This window comes from Opisthocomus hoazin, chromosome 1 (assembly GCF_030867145.1).
Source record: "Opisthocomus hoazin isolate bOpiHoa1 chromosome 1, bOpiHoa1.hap1, whole genome shotgun sequence".
Taxonomy (NCBI): Eukaryota; Metazoa; Chordata; class Aves; order Opisthocomiformes; family Opisthocomidae; genus Opisthocomus; species Opisthocomus hoazin.
The window spans coordinates 69,395,297-69,412,715 of record NC_134414.1 but is presented as its reverse complement, the minus strand read 5'-3'; the positions used below and the strand labels follow the sequence as shown (position 1 = coordinate 69,412,715).

At 39.9% G+C, this 17,419-nt stretch overlaps 1 protein-coding gene across 5 annotated transcripts in view; it reads right to left on the bottom strand.

The window, feature by feature from the left end:
- The window catches only part of MYO16 (myosin XVI), a 411,384-nt gene that overhangs the window by 32,857 nt on the left and 361,108 nt on the right, over positions 1-17,419 (bottom strand). For all 5 annotated transcript variants that reach the window (XM_075424696.1, XM_075424706.1, XM_075424665.1 and 2 more), the window contains 2 exons: positions 16,583-16,890; positions 13,549-14,751 (listed from right to left, as the gene is read on the bottom strand). In XM_075424696.1, coding sequence (XP_075280811.1) covers positions 13,549-14,751; positions 16,583-16,890 — 1,511 coding nt within the window. The remainder of the gene's footprint in view (positions 1-13,548; positions 14,752-16,582; positions 16,891-17,419) is intronic.

Sequence of the window (17,419 nt, the reverse complement as noted above, 5' to 3'; positions counted from 1 at the left end):
AAAAGACTCCTGGGAGAAGCCAGAGTGTATCCCTAGCAAACAAATACTGTTCATTTATTTTGGACGTTGTGTAAAATGGGTGAGTCTCTGAAGAAAATTTTTCTATAAATGGGATAACAAGAGGATGCTTTAGTCAGGTGTAACCAGTGCTGCCCCAGTGCTGCAAAACTTGCCTAGGATCACTGGGTAATTCACGTTGGAAGGGACCTCAGGAGGTCCCCCGTGTACCCCTGCTCCACGCAGGGCCAGCTGTGGGATTGGACCAGGTTGCCCAGGGCTTTGCCCAAACGGATCTTAAAGCCCACAAAGCATGGAGCCTGCCCAAGCTTCCCAGGCAGCCTGTCCCTTTGCCTGCCCCCGGCCTGCCTGTCCTCACAGGGAGAGGTTTTGGCACCCAGCCTGAACCCCTCTCCTGTCAGCTCGTGCCTGCTGTGCCTTGTTGCCCTCCCACACACGGCTGTGACGGGCCCGGCTGTCCCCTGCCCGTCCCCTCCCCGTAGGCACTGGGGTGGCTGTGAGGTGCCCCCGAAGCCGCTTCTGCGCCAGGGTGGACAAACCCTGCTGCCCCAGCCCCTGCTCACGGGGCGATGCTCCAGCCCAGAGCACAGCAGGGGTGAACCCACTCCGGGTCATCGGTGTCTTTCTGCACGTCAGCTTTTTGCTCAGACTTGTGCCCTGCTGTTCTCATCAGATGGCTGGATTATTTACCAGGTTTTAACTTTTTTTTTCCTAAGTAGCAGCATCTTGAGAGCTTCCGGCTAGTAATAAATGTTATTTGAAGAGTCATCCATGCCTACTCATGAGAGACTAGCTACAGAGAGGTATCAGCTGTGAGAGCGTGGTGGGAGATCATGATTATAGAAGGAATACAAGCTTTAAGTGAAAACCTACAGACTCTTTGCACAGTGAACAGCATTTGGATTATTATTTCGGTAAACTGACTTTGCCAAGAAGGTATCTCTGACTCAATGAAATTCTGCTCTGATAAATCTTGCAGTTAATGAGGATGTATGGAGTACAAGGAGGTATGGATGAGTGGATTGGGGGCATAATTTGCCCATCAACTGCAGCACAGTTAACAGCTGAAAGCAATCACATGTACAGTGCTTTTAATCAGAAGATGACAAATCAGTGTCACAATTATTTCCTTACAAGAATGCTCTGTATTCCAATAAACCCATAATTAATTACATCAACATTACTTGAAAAGTGTAAGCGGAAAGGTATGCAAAAGAGGCAGCTCACAAAATCCACATTTGCTTGTTATTCTCAGTGTTCCTGGAAGAGACTGAGTTTAAAACTCATGACAAAGTCATAAGGCACAGGATGGACTGAAATTTCACTTGTTTCGGAAAGAAAAGTCAGAGTATGGCAATCGTGGAAATATTTGCTTTTTCTCTTCCTTTTTGAGTCATTATCTCACTCTTAAAAGAAACCCAATGCACGAAAGCCTACATGATATAACTGTTTTGTCAAAAGAATAACTTCAACTCTTAATTGAGCTATGACTTCCAAATAGCCTATTACAAAGCTCTATTTTCTCAAACATAAAATGTAGGATTCCAAACACCATAGTTATTTCATAAGCAGTATTCAGGCTGAATTAATGCTGTTATCATCAAATTAGAAAATGGGCCAGTATAGGCTCGATTCAGATGACAAATGAAAGTGCAGTTCTGAAACATTTTGAGAAACTGTTAATTTTGTAAGGAAATTACATATTTAGCCTATTCGATAAAGTCTAAAGCAAAGTATAAATCAAAGACTGATACCAGCATTTAGATGGAATCACCACAGACTCTTTGTACAGCAGGACATGAAAAAACAGTATGTTATTAAAAGCCCAGCAGTAACTTGCCTGGTTGGGTTGTATTTTTGCTTTCTTTCAACACCCTTAGTTTTGCTCTCCTTTCTTTCTAAGTCGGTATATCCATAACGTATATCTGTCCCCATATGTTTTTTTTCCAATACCTCCCCACTTAACATTTAGTGCTCATTTACAGTCTGACTGAAAACTCATTAACAGCAACAGAAGGCCTCCACTGCTTTCAATGGGTTTTGGATCCGATTCATGCTTACCTTGGATGCTTTGTGCAGCACTGCCAAAGCACCAAGGGATTCATAATACGGGGTGAATACAGAGGGCCTCTTGCTTTGTCTGTCCTGGTAATGCAAACGTGGTCATAACTGCTCTCCCGCCTTGAGGCAAATGGTAAGAGACCCACGTCTAGGCTATTATACTTTCTTGCCCTCTGCAGCAGAGAGGCTGCATCCAAGTTGTCTACTGGGAGTAGTCCCTGGCCCATGTTGCTTCCTGAGCCATGTCCAGATCCGTCTGGAGGGGAGCCAGCCTGCCAGGTCCAACACCGTGCCAGCGGCTGCGCTGGCACTTTGACTGCGGGGAGGGCAGAGCCGCCATACCCAGCACATTCCCTGGCACTGGCTTATTTACTAAAACAGACATAGCCCTTCACCTCAACAACACTAGTTACCACAATCAGAAATGAGCGGCCAATATTGAGTCTATCTCAGAGAAAAAGGTAAAATATGGAAGAAAAGCAGCCTCAAAGCAGATGGGGCTACTGGGGCACTGAACAGTTCTGCACTTTCTGCTAAAGCCGCATTTAAAGATTTCATCCTGACTGTATAGGGAGAGCAAGTTCTCCCCAGTTTCGCTCTAGTGGTAATGGAAGTCACTCACCCCCTTGATCTATTTCACTTGTACCTGGACCATTCTTTCAAGGCACACGTTCCTTTTCATTAATTAAATGGAGAGCTAAGGCTGAGCTCTCAGGAACTGGGAATTCCAAGGAATTTCAGTGCCACAAGATAGGCAGAATGTATCTAGGTCCTAAAGTAAAAACAAACTCTGTCCTGGTCAACAAAAACATCAGTCCCATAAAAGAGAAACTACAAATATTATAGAATAAGCTTAATGGCTTTTCCACAAAGGAACAAAAATAGATATCTAACACATATAATTATGGAAAGAAATATATGAAAAAAGGGGGAAATAGTTCCCCTTCTTATCATTTAATGTCTTTAATAAATCCCAGGATAATGTGAAACATTATTTCTTCATTCATGCAAAACATGACTTTCTGTAATCAATAATCAATACATGGTTTTAGTTATCAAGATTCACAGCTATTCACACTTTATTAGCAACTATAAAATCTGTAAACCACATAGATTCTGGCAGATATATTAATGTAATAGAGGAGGAGAAGCTTTTTGTACCTGGGCTACCGTGGAATCTAAAAGCTAAATAGCTCGATTTCCTTGAAACCTGTGGCTAGCATCCAGCAAAATGGAAATTTCAAATCAAGCAGCTTGTCATTATACATGTGAATAAGAGAAAATGGATGGATCTTATGAACCAACATGTGAAAGACAAGAGATCGCAGCCCAAAGGGATTCCTGATTTGTGCTCTCACACTTTCTCAGGGGAGTCAGGAATACACAGAATCCTAGCAGCCAACCTTGAATATTTGTTACATTTACTGTGATAAGTGGACACTGTGAAGTGAGGGGGGGAGGGGGAATAGCCACTGCAGAAATTATGCAGATATTTTTGAGGAAAGAAAAGGGAGAGGAAGGTTAAATAAGAACTGGGTATTTTATTTTGGCTCAAGTGTTTACCACTATGTTTTGTTGCACCTTGACAATTGCACTTGGCGTTTCCTGTTTTGCTCCTCGTCCATGGCATTTGCTAAGCTACCCTCAGCACATGTTGTCTTGGGTGTCCTTTTGCTGGATGAATGCCTATTGCTTCAGAGCCGTTCAGTTTACCTACATGAAGTCACACTGTGACCTGCTGTAGCACAACTGTTTACTTTGTCTGCTGAGAGCTGGAGGCAAACAGATGCATCTTATTTGCCGAAAGAAATGGACCAGGATGAAAACTGTCAAGACAGGATTCCCCCAGCCGATTAGCGTGTGCTGCCTGTCTCACCCTCGTAGCTGTGCTGCTGGCTGCCGCTGCCGTCAGAGGCAATAATTATTCATTGATTTATTTCCCCTCACAAAGCCTGCCCTTACAGCAGCAATTGTCTAGGATTTCCCCCTGCAGTGATGCTCCTACGTTAGGCAGCAATGAATCTGTACTGTCACTTCCAGTACCCTTTCTCTCTGAGCTGTGTAAGTGGAGCTATCACATGGTGTTACAAGCCACTCCAGAGCCCGCATTCTTCAACAGAGCAGGTAAATACAGAAACAGACCACTTCTTTATGCTGGGAAGCTGCACTCGTGGAAGTTCTGTATGAACAATGGAAAGCAAAGAAAGGAGATGCAGGCCATGAAGAACATCAGGTGGCAAAACTCACTTTGCTGGAGGTAAAGAGTTCCTCTAAAGAATATTCTTTTTGTGTGACACCGACCAGCCAGAGTTAAGCAGATACAGCTGGCAGTGGGAAGAAGTGATGGCAGGAACTCCTAGGTCTGGTTCAGCCCTTAAGAACCATCAGCTCAATCACTTTTTTGTAAATCACTTCACTGATATGGAAAGTATGCACCTAGAACCGAAAGGTTTCTTCTGCTTTCTTCTCTGACGGACTTGTGCTGGTGGGAAGATAGTGCTCTTATTTTACATTTATTTCAGTGATAATCATTACAAGCTACAAACCATTCCCTCGTTCTTAGAAGTGGTGTTAGAGGCATCTCTGGGTCAGGTAAACTTTCAGAGTTGGTGGGAGAGACAGGTAACGAAAGCGCCTTCTTTCCCTGTCTGGAGGACTCCAGATTGTTTGAATTAGGCTTGTTCCTGACATGAGACAAAGAGTATCGCTGCTGAAGTGGTGCAAACAGCCTTCTTAAATACTGGTCATGGATGAAGAATATCTGGACAGGCTGCCAGCTCTCCTGCTTAATAGTATCTGAGCAAGAACTTGGAACACCTTTTTAATGCAGCAAGTGTGCTAGAGTCCAGCCAGTGTACGTGTTTCACAGACTGGGGATTTCATTCGCCCTATCTTCTCTAGAAACTGATCTCTGCAGGCCTTTCTGAGGCCCATTACTAACCACAGAGGGCAAGCAGGAAGGCATCACTGCTTGGGACAGTTTCCTGCTTTAGGAGAAGCATTTCTTCCCTTCATGTTCCCACGTTCCCCACCTTTCCAAGTCTAATATGGAAAAAAGTAGCTGATTTTACTCTGTAATAGTTTTGTTTACTGTTAGGTGTGTTGATTGGCTGACCAAAGAGTCTATTTCTTGTGTTTGTGTGGTTAAAAAACTGCTGTGTGCTGGAAAAGGAGGAGGCAATTTGGTAAGAAACACGGCTTCCCTTTTTTAAACTGTTTTCTTCTAACTAATGTGGATGCAGCAGTTCTTTTTGAAGGCAGACATTTAAGTTTGTTTACATTTGTACGTGGTACCTCAATAACAGACCAGCCATTACTGTTGGGCTTTAGCTGCTGTTGGAAGGAATTATGTGATGAGACACTGTCTCAACCTTCCTCCCCCTCAAACACAGTTGCAAATATTGTAAAAATAAACAAACAAAAGAACCCCAAACAAACAGGCAGGGATTCGTTACTGCCAACAGCAGCACATCGGTTTTATTTACTTTTCCCACAGAACACTTCTACAGAGATTTTTCAGGATCTCGCTCATAGCAGCTCTGGCATGGACCACAACACAGAAATCTTAGTGTAAGTGACTGTGCTGGGCAGACAAACTTTTTGAGTAGATCCTGAGGGACAACCCAAGGAATATTTCTGGATCACCTGTACTGTAATCCTACCCACCGAACAGGGATAGCTATTCTGGAAAACCTCTCAGACAACGTTCAAAATTTGCTTTCAAAGTGAGCTTCTAAAATAAAAATTGAATTTAGATATTTCTTTAGCCTGTTTTTAAGTTCATTTTGAAGGGATACAGTGATGGTCAATGACACCTTCGTGAACTTCGAAGCAAGAACATATGGCTATCACAGATACGGTATGATAAGCATCCATGCTGTCCACAAATATAGTCAACCTGTGGCTAAAAAACATCACTACCTACTACTAGCATGTCAGCATCGTACTGAAACTAGTCCTTATGAAAAGGGCTGAAAGAAATAATGAAATGTGGAACTTCGGGTCTATTTTTTTCACATTTTTCTATTACAAATTGCACCACACAAAGCATAAAATTCATTTTAATGTTTTTCATTTTAAAACAGAGTGAAAACTCAAGCCAAAAGAGTGCTGAACTTGAAAGCTTCTTTATTTTCCCACTCACTAGTGGGCCCAGGGAGAAGACAGATGCCCCAAACTGCTACTCCTGCTTCCAGTTCTCCACTTCCACACACTCTCATATCGTCTCAATAGCAGAATGCAGTGGAGAGAGTATGATGGTCAGGGCACTCTCATGTTTATGACTAAGTCTTTTTCCTGATCTCTTTGCAACTGGCTTCTCTTGCTTCTCTACCCAGCCCCATAAACTGCCGAAGCTGGAATTGGAACACAATCCACACACGTGGGTCTACAGAGTGTCATGGTGAGCTGCACAAGTCCTGTCAAGAACTACAGGTCATCACTGAGGGGCTGGAGTTTGCGCAGTTGCAACTGCATTGCTCTGGGATACCTGAGCCAGTGAGTTTAGAAGGAGCTTGATTTGTTTATAACACATCTTTGATTGATGTGTAGACATACCCCTAAATAAGAACCTCACCAGTGCTGAAATAGCCACTCTTGAACTCATCTAGGTCCAAAAATAAACAGTCAACACATTTAGCTGTTAACATTTCCCGTAAGAAAAAATTTACTATGTTTGAGGCAAACCATTTCAATACTTTCCAAATATTTTTAGACTGGACATGAAAGAGTATTTATTTCTGCATGGAATCTCAGAATGCTTGATTTTCATTCCAAGGCAAAACAAAAATAAATGTCACAATTTTGACATTTTCTGTGAAGTGGAATTATTGTTCTCTACTGAGGCTCTATGCAAAAGATGATTTAATGCTGATATGGAAGTAAATAAGTTAAAAGCATCTGAACAGATTTCTCACTCGAGAATTTAATTAGAGACTTTCACTAAAATGTGTGTTCAAATTGCATTCCTCCCTATGTCCCAAATGCCTGTAGTCCTGCAAAAACGAGTGATATGATGTTTACCGTCAAATAGCCATATTCTTGGTTGGTATCAGGAACAGGATTGTGCTACAATTCGATTTCCTTGTTCTCTCAGACATGGCTAATTTCCACATGAATGTATCTTTGGTTTGCAATTAGTGATGTAGTCATTCCTAAACAAAGTCCCTCGTGGCGCTGCATCTTGGATCACGAATAAAAAATACTGAAGACTGCTTGCTACTTAAAGAAGCCCACAACACTCAGTAATAAGACAACTTCCTGAATCATTGTCGACTTTGGAACGATGATGTGGCATCAGATGGTGAAGAAAAGACATTGCTATGAAGATAGTAATTCTGCATATGTCTACCTGAATGATCAAAGTCACGATTAAAGGTGCAATATTATTAAAATCTATGGTCTTGAAATGTACTAAGCTGAACGAGCATGATGTGGTTACTGTGCTCCAGTATCAGACAGGATTAAGGGGACACGAAGTAAATCCAACCCAATGGAAAGAAAGTAAAAAAGGTATCAGTAATTTAACAGGAATGCCTGCAGTTCTCAGAAATGGACCATGTAAAACGAACAGAAAAGTCAGTGCAATTACTTCTCCTCAGCTTCCTTCCTGTTAAGCAGTGACTAGGTACGAACATGAGAGAGCCTGTAGTGGGTCAGACCAAGGGTCTGTCTGCTCCAGGATCCTTTTCTAACAGTTCTAGATATATACAGTGTAAGATCATGTCAAAAATGCAGTGGCATTTCCTGTGTGATCCTGGGACTGCACAGGCTCCTCCAGTTTCTATTTGAGTGAATACAGGCTTTGGCAATGTGTGGAGGAGTGCTAAGGATTAGATTTTATTTTCAATACAGGCATTTAAAATGCAAAATAAATGTAATAAAGGTGTATAACAATATCCATTCTTTTTTCACCTGAAATATAAATGAGACTTGATTTGTGCTAATAATCTTCAGGTTAAAATTGTTTATGGCAATCACACACAAAGCCTCTTTTCCATGTCATATCAGAAAACCAGAGCAAACTACATATCACATGATTTTAGGTTGTAAGAGCAAATAGTAAAATCAATGAGGAAGAGAAATGCTGCAGTGAAAAAAATCATCATAGCAGAAACTCAAAAAACTCTTCAGCAGTAAGATATACTAGTTTTCAGAAATTCTGAAATGGAAAATTCTTCTTGGTATATTGTGTTTATCCTAAAACAACAGATCCATTTTGTGAAAAAATATCCAGCTAATGGCAGACTTATAGATGAGGAGAAGGCTGCAGGTTAAAGCAGTATCTTTCAAGCTGTAACAAAGGTCATAGCTATTCTGAAAAGAGGAATGGTGGGTACTTTCTCTAAACTCTTCTAATCCCTTTTTCTACTGCAGTAATGCAAACCACCAATTATTTCCTCAGAAAAATCCCAGAGCATGGGCTGGATCATAATCGTATTGCCAGCAGTTCTGTCTCCTCCTTTGTAATTTTCTGCATAGGGCATCTACAGCTAGCCAAGTATAGGCCTTTTTTTATGACTCGCATTAAACTGTTACTAGCAGTGCTTTGGCTTTCCCACTTTTCTGTATCTACTGCAAGAGATTCAGATCGAGCGCTGCAAGTAGTCCATAGTGAATCAGAGAGTGATGACTCTCCTGTGTTTATTATATATTTAAGCTGAAAATTAGTCACAGAAAGTCACCCTCACTCCCTGGTAATTAAGGCAATTATATCAACAGATATTAATCTCTTTCTGAGAAGTGTTGTGAAACTTAATGCATTAAAGTTCTAGTGCTTTGAGAATTTTACTTGAAAGATATTGTAGGAGTCCAATGCCTCATGTAATCATTCCTCCAAAAAAAGAAGATATAAGGTGACAACACTTTCTGTATTACTCACCTTTTGTAAGTTGTTAGCTTTCGTCACAAAGAAAGTAAAACTATTACATTCTGTCCATATAATGTAGGAACAGTGAGATGCAGATATGAATATTAACTTTATTGAGTTGCTTAAGAGGAAAAGCTGAGTGGCTTAGAGGATAAGGGACTGGGATTTCATATCAGAAACCCCAGTGGGGATTTAATTTGCAATCCACTGTTGAGACGTTAGCTGCACAATAGCTTACTCTAATCTGCTGATAGAAGGAAATTATTTACTAGCTATCAAAGGGATACCTGCCTTTGACAGGACAGTACTTCCCATACATACATATTAAATCCTGCTATTTTCCAAGTTTGAGCCAATTTCAGCAAAGAGTATTTGGAAAGCTTTAGTCCCAGCTAGGTACGTCTAAATATCTGTATTATTTGTCAGCTGTAACTATCTTCCTGTGACTTCCAGTGCTTAAAGTGGAGAATGTGGAATAATTTACTGATATGTGAAGCTACCTGCCTTGGAAATACCTTACTTAGGAAGCAGGTAAAGGAGGGATTCATATAGTTAATGGAGGCCAAAGATTCTGGGCAAACTTTGGAACAGTATCGATGATTTGTTAACAATCTAATGTTTGCATGCCTTTTGTGTTGTTACTGTATAAGTTACTGAACTGTTTTGGAAAGGAATAGGTCACTGAAGCATGTATAGACTTGCATATACAGATCTACTTGTATTGAAACACTAACAATAATTCACAAAACTTGGAAGCCTATACATTGATGACCTACATAAAGGAAAGGTCTTCCTAATTTTATTTCTTAGGCATCTAAATCTGGGGTTGCAAGCTTGAACATTTTCTTTTGCTCTGACACAGAAGTTGAGCATCCATGCCAATCTTTTCTCAACAAGCAGGAAGGAGAGAAGGCATTAAGTCTTTATTTCAATAGCCTGATGGTAAGGAAATTCATTCAGGTTGAGAGAGAGTCATATTTCCTTTGCCTCTTTCCCTTTAGAACCCACATGAATACTCACTCTGCCTATCTGAGCATGGATGGTGGGCTGGGAATTATTCCTTCTTTTGTTCTGAAGCTGAAATTATTTACCTTTGTATGGAATGATTTAATCTCAGCTGCATCAATCAAGAGAAAGAACACTACAACCTAGCTACCTGAGTATCATTCATCCATGCTGAGGAAAAGAAAATTCTGTCCTTGCTCCACAAATACTTTACATAAAATGCTTAAACACATGTCTCTTCCATATTTAAGAAATGTGTTATACGTTGAACAGTTAAAAATATTTGTACATTCTGCTAGAGTGTGGTTTTGTGATTAAGGCATCGAATTGGGTTTCATGTAATCTAGTTAAAAAACTAAGGTCCTGCTTAGAAATATCCAAGTAGGGCCTCTGTACACGACCATTCAGTTTCTATTTGTCTTGCAAACTAAAGTTTCTAATTCTAGAAATCAGAAAGAATAGAAGAAAAGTGTATGTGTATTACCGCTTATCTGCACTTAAGTCTCATTTTATATGGAGAAAAAGGAAATCCCTGTTTAACAATATAGCTGTAGCTTCAATGACAACTCTTTTCAACCCTGGAGAAATCACTTTATCTCAGTTCTCACCTATTACAGTTTTGCGTATTTAAACTATAAGTCCTGCAGAGCAGAAAATTTCTCCTATTACATGTGAAGTATTTCACAACAAATTACATACTATATGATCCTGATCATTGCTTGAAACAGTAGATGCTACTGTTGTATGAAAGACATGGCCAGGATAGAATCCCAGGTAATGAAAATTGTTACCGTTTGATTATCTTTTTTGTTGTCGGTGTGAAAGAAGAGTGCTCTCAGTTCAGTTCACAATAAGTATGCAGTCCATCAGAAAACCACGAATCTGTTCTATTGCACTTCTGGATGATCATTTCCCACGGAGAGGTCAGTAGACAAAAGGACATCAGTGTTCTCAGGCCTTGAAATTACTCCTCCAGGCAAGAGGGAGGCATGTTGGGGCATCATTCTGTATTGCACTTTTATTAGCAAGGAGGCTTTTATCTCAAAGGCTGATGATCCCATATAGAAACTTATTGATTCTCATAGCTAACTCTCCTTAACTTCAAAATGGCCCACAATTTTAGTTTCTCTTTTTAGTTAAGGTTGTTGGTAGGTTATAACTTACAGAAATAAAGAAAACTGCACATTGCAGAGTGCTGCTCTAGGCCATGTCTTCAATTTTAATGAATTTCTATGAAAATTACTTTAATTATTTTTACCATATCATCTCCTATAAATGCAATACTACAAATGACAAAAAGGAAAAACGGAGGAGCCTTCCAGGAATTTAGTATGCATTAGGCAATTGGTGATAAAAAATCAGGAGGTAAGACAGGGACAACTTCTAGTTTTGCATAACAGAGTCCACTCTGCTGATTGCCATCCTATTACTTTGCATCAGAGGTCAAATAAAAGATATTTTTTTCCAGCTGTTACGCTAGAAATGAACTGAACATATGAAGCACATGAAGACAGGCAAATTGTAAGAACACTCACATACATTCACCTGTATTTCTTACTTTCAATTCATCTGTTCTTCATTGAACTATTCATATGTAACCACACTTAGTATTAGAGAGTAGCTTCCTAGCTCATAAAATATTGACTCAGGTTTTTTATCATATATATCTTTCTTGAACTTTGATCTTTCATACTTAGTGCTGCCTTGATGAAATATTTAGAAGTACAACATTTTCCGTGTGAAAGGTAAATTTAGAGCTTTTATATAGTAGCCTCTGTTAATGCACCAGCTTCAACCCATGGGAGACCCAAGCTGAACTCAGTCACATTTAGTTGAAAATTGAATTTGCAAAAATCCTCCATCCCAAGGAAAGATTTTGTTTTTTAAGGTGAAGGTCAATTTTGTGACTTGGTTGGACTAAGCTTACCATACTTCCTCACCAGGTACATTGAGAGAGTCTTGAGAAGTTGCATTCAAAGAGCTGACTTTAACAGTTAATTCCCATTGGATAAAAATGTACTATCTATATAATAAAACAAGATCTTCAACTTACAAAAAAACCCATAACAAATTCGCCAAAACAAAAAAAACATTCTACATACATTTATAGGCATTGAATCTTAACAAATAATTTTGCCAAAGCAAGAAAAGCTACTGCAACATTGCGTTTTCAAATTTATTCAATTCATATACTCAGAATAATAAACAGGGCATTCTCCTGAGGATGGGAACTGATGAAGTCTCAGTTCATAGCTCATGGCTGATTGAATTCGGTATCTAGCAACATGCAAGGTCTAGCTAAAGCTTTGTCAAGGTCTGGAGGACTCACAAGCGTTCTATCCATCACTGTTTCTCTGATAGCTGGTAGGACCCTTTCTCCCAGTATGAGTCTCCTGTCTCCACCTAGCCACCAACTTTCATGAAACCTGTAGAAACTCAATTAGTTTTGAGAGCTTTATCTCCTTGCTGTACTTGGTTGAAAGGTGTTTTGGCTCAAGGTTGCCAAAGTTCATAAGAACAGAGAGACAGGGTGCCACACAGACAGACATCACATATCCAGAGTAAGAAAAAACACTTGGTTCTGTTCAATTATAGCTGTACAAATCAGGATATGATATTGAAATCAATGGAGCAGTATACATTTAAGAAAATGGACAACAAATAAGAAGATAATCTATCTCGTTCTCTACTGTTTTGTTTTATATTTCAAAACCAGGACTTCATATTGCCCATTTTGAATACACTGCACACAGCTCTTGATTAAGACAAGCTGTTTGGACAGACAGAAGTGAAGAAGCATAGAAAACAGTCTAGAGGTTTTATCACTCTGAATTTTAAATTCACAAAATTTTGTATTTGGCAATGTCACTAGGTAGAGAAGCTTCTGTATACAGTGCAGTGACTATTTTCAATAGGAGACTTTTTTTTAAATCAGAAGAGTAATGTAAAGACTGGAGTCAGTGTTGTAATTGACACGCGGAACTGCGATTTACTTCAACTTTACTCACTTAGAAGTTACAACTCTACTAGTTTAATCATTTATGCTTTCCTCATACCCAATGGATAGCATAGCAAAGGGGAATAAATACGTTTTGCTGCACTACTCTCTGTCTTGGCTTTATTTAGGAGAATAATAATGGCTGTATCGCTAAATTCAGATTTTCATGGAAATGAAATAATGAAACCTTAAAAGAAAGTCTTCATATTAAAGTACATGCTATCTACCAGACATCTAGCCATATATTTCATTTAAAGTATTTCTATAGATTGAAACCATAAACTCATTTTCACATGATGTAACATCTCTGTTTGTTTTACTGAGACTGCTGGAATGTTAAAAATAATCCATTTAAATTTGTGTCATACAAACATTTTGGTAAAAGAAAAGTTGACAACTCAGAGAAACCTTTAAGACCTATAATTTTATATACAACATATTTTCTGTATGTATTTCTTATGACTACAACAGATCTCTCTCTCAAAAAAAACAAATGACAGTTTTGTTTTGTACTTTCACCTACTCTATCAGCTTCCAATGTAAGAAAGTTTTGGTGCAGAAGAAATACACTATATAGAAGCACAGAGAACTGTCTTACCTTCTGGCTCCCTGATCTTACGTCCTGCTGCAGATTTTCGTAGCACGCTCCGTCCTGAGTTGAACAAGCTAGTTAACTCATCAAGGGGACTAGTCAACGACCTTGAATTTGTAGGGCTGTATGGAAATGAAGATGACGAGTTTGAGTTCAATTTCCTGTGGTCTGCTCTTGCCACCTTTGGGGAGAAAGGCAGTTTGGAGAATGGAGAAGATGCACATCCAAGCTGAGCAGGATTTGGTCTCTGAGGTACTTTTGACATGTCTGAATTTGTGCCTGTTTTCCCTGTACTAATCAGAAAACTAGCACAAGTCTCTGGAGGAAATGCAAAATGTGTGGAAGCCCGGTAGGAAATAGGAGGTGGTACAGGAGGAGGGGGTGGTGGGAGAGGAGGAGGTGGTGTGGAAGGAGGAGTCACTTTGCTGGAAACATTGAACACAACCAAGCCTGGAGATGCTGGTCTTTCATTCTCCCCTTTCTGGCTTTTGGAGTACTGTGGTGATAATGGACTTGAGCCTTCTGACTGCACAGGGTATTTTAGGTTGGTTTCCAAGACAGGAAGCTTTTTGACTTCTAGTGGTGTTAGAGGTGATTCATCAGAAGCAGGTGAACATGTGACAGGGGTTGGAGGAAATACAAGAAGTGGTGGTCTGTGGGGGAGCAAGTTAGGGAAAGGGGCTGGAATGTCACAGGAGTCTTTATAGATCAAAGCTACTTGACTGCTTCCATCTGATGTTCCATCTTCAACATTAAAATTTTTTTTGCTTTCAAACAACAGAGGAGGAGATCCAGTCACTACTGGAATTATTCCACTACCAGTGCTTACTTCTTCTGGTGGAAAATACTTCATTTCTTCATATACAGACTCTCCTTGTTCTGGGCTTTCTACTTCAGCAGAACTGCTTTTCATTGCATTCCCTACCATTTCAATATAGACAGGCTCATTTTCCTCCTCTTCTTGTGACATATACAGACTCAACACACCATGTTGCGGCCCATCAGCAGAAGCTGTTCTCTGTACTGTCACACTGTCATAGCCCCCTGGTTTAGCTACTGTGCTTGCCTGTTTTACATCCCCAGGCTTTTGGCCAGGTATTTCTTCATAAGAGCCACTAAGTTTCGTATTGGGACTTCGTTTTGGTTTTCTGGGAGGTATTTTTTTCATGGTACTATAGTCATCACTGTGTGGCCTTGGACGGGTCAGTACTAGGAAAGTTAAAAAGGTCTGTGTTATTAAGAGATTGTAGTCAGTTTTTTCTTACACAGGTCAGTACTTTAAGCCTTCAAATGTTGCCCATATAGTTTTACAATAAGCAGCAGTCACAAACACAGAGATTCGGTGAAAAATATAAATACTTCAAGGAATGAGATGAGGAACTTTCAGCTTCCAAACCACGAGCCTTCACCACCTGGCCATATAATCTACTTTGGTAATCTCTACTGCAACTAAAAGATGAGAACTAACACCTGAAGAGATATCTTTTGAATCCAAACGTTCACTGCAAGGTCCGTAACATACGGAAATACGTGCTTGCTATTTCTTTTGCACCAAGGGAGAGAGGCATGTTTTTAAGTAGGAGTTTCATCATGGTGCTACTTTGACAAACATGTTCTTGCTGGTAACTGAAGCATCCCCCTTTTATGTAACATCTATGAAACTCTAATTATAGGAAGATATTATACCTATCTCTTCTTTCGTACTGCAGGTGTGGAAATAATTTATAAAGTTAGGAAATCCCATAGCCTAAGGGCAATTCCCCAGCTGAATATACAGTTAACTAAACTAGATGTACTTTTACAGCCTCCAGGCACATATGGAGTGGAGACATTAGATACCTACGTGATTGGTCTTTTAAGATCAAAATCAGATGGTGTAAATCAGAGCTGGTTTTGGACAAAGACTCAGGAAACTGACATAATTCTTGGAGAACGAGTATACAGCAGGGAAACTGGTCCTATTGTTTCATACATATGAGAAGAATTCCAAAGTTGTTTTGTGAGTGTATACAAGCGTTAGTATTAAGACCACACATACATACATAAATTGTCACTCTTTCAAAAACCTCTGCTAGAGCTTTTTGGTTAAATCTGTCATCTCTTGCAGAGTCGGGCACAGAAAGCCGATGCCACTACAGAGCTCCTTAAGTCACACTAGTTTAAAAGTATATTGGACACAGGTCATCCCTCCTTACATAGAGCTTGAACGAGCAAGGAAGCGGTTAAGAAAAACGGACTTGCACTTAACGAACTGGACAGGAGAACAGTAATTATTTTGCAAGAGGGAGCTGCAAAGGTTTCCATCCAATGTATGCAGGATTAGAGACTGGTTATATGTAGCTTTAAACCCAACCTAAAGGATCTTCTCTGATAAGCCTAGAGGATCCTTTCCACAAAGCATGACAAGTCAGGCTTATCAAGGAAAAGCAGAATATATTCCTACTCTTCATCTTCTACTCGTTCACTTCAAGGGTGAAGGAGAATAGAACAACTGAACTCAAAACCATTCTAATATGCTCTGTAATGCATTGAGACAGTTTGGGACTTTCATAACACTTTCCTTCTAAACAAAAAATTCACTCTAAGCAAGTTACGGCACAAACACGAACTGCTGAATGCTCAAGTTATTCATGTGAACATAGAGAAAAAGTAGGAGAAAGTTTAATGTTTAACTTGGTGAAATCCAAGATTCAAGCATTCTGTTTCAGTGATACAAGGTATGCTAACGTACAGTTTAAAAGGTGAAATTAAATGGTCAGTAGGGCAGAATAGCTCCAGTTGACAGAGATCATTTGTCTCTAGAGGGAGTTCTGCAAATAGGTTTCGGTTGTTGACAAACTAGGCAATTAGAACACATGAGCATTATTTGCTGATTTGGAAACAAATGACAAATTGACTAATTTTATTTGCTGCCACTGAAATGTTTCAGGGAAGCAGGACTTTTCAAAGGCACTTGACTGTGTTTAAAAAGATCAAAGGGAAGAGATTAAATCAATAACCTAGAGTAACATTTGCGACTGCTTCTCCCTTTATGCCTAACCTTCATTAGTGGTTTCCTTAGAAGCTGCCGACAAGCAAGCACTAACAGCCTCGTACGAAGCGCTCAGTCGTGTGTTAGGGTCCCTCTTTGGTTTGGGAGGAGGCTGTTTCCTTGGTGATGGCAGGCTATTGCTATCGTCCATGCTGAACACAGAGTGCAGGGAGGGGGACCTGATGGATGATCCAGTCGCAGAATGTACCAAGCCGTCCACTGCCATGGGGATGGGGACGGAGCTGGAATGAAAGTGCTTAGGCGTTCGACAGCCAGCAAAGCTGTCCTCAGAGACCTTCCCGCTCTTGTCTTCAGCTCTGAAAACACAGAAAAGAGGCCCAGATGCATTATTCAAGCGATAACAATGAACCTGTTCATGCAAACATAACAACAGCTTTTTGGTAAACAATCTCACAACTCCCCTGCTGTGTCGAGGGGATGTGTGTAGTAATCACCCGACAAACAAATCCAGATCAAGCTGCTAGCTTTCTTCCATTTCCTGTTTCATGATAAATCAGGACACTGGCCCTTTTTCACACAAATGCAGCCTTCCTTAAGCAGCTTCATATTGTTGATCAGACATTCACTGAATGCATTGTTCACACTTTGATTGTTACACACAATCAAAAGCTGGATTTTCAATCTGAATGATAATTTCTGGGAAATCCATTTTAATAGAAAGTTACTGAGGCAGCAAATGCTGAGCCTTTATCATTATTTTCTAAAAAGACAACTATAAATTCTATTTAGATAATGCAAATCTTTAAAATATTAGATGACCTTTTTAACCAGCTACATTGGCTGTTTGAACAATTCCACCCAGATATCATTTTAATAATATTAATT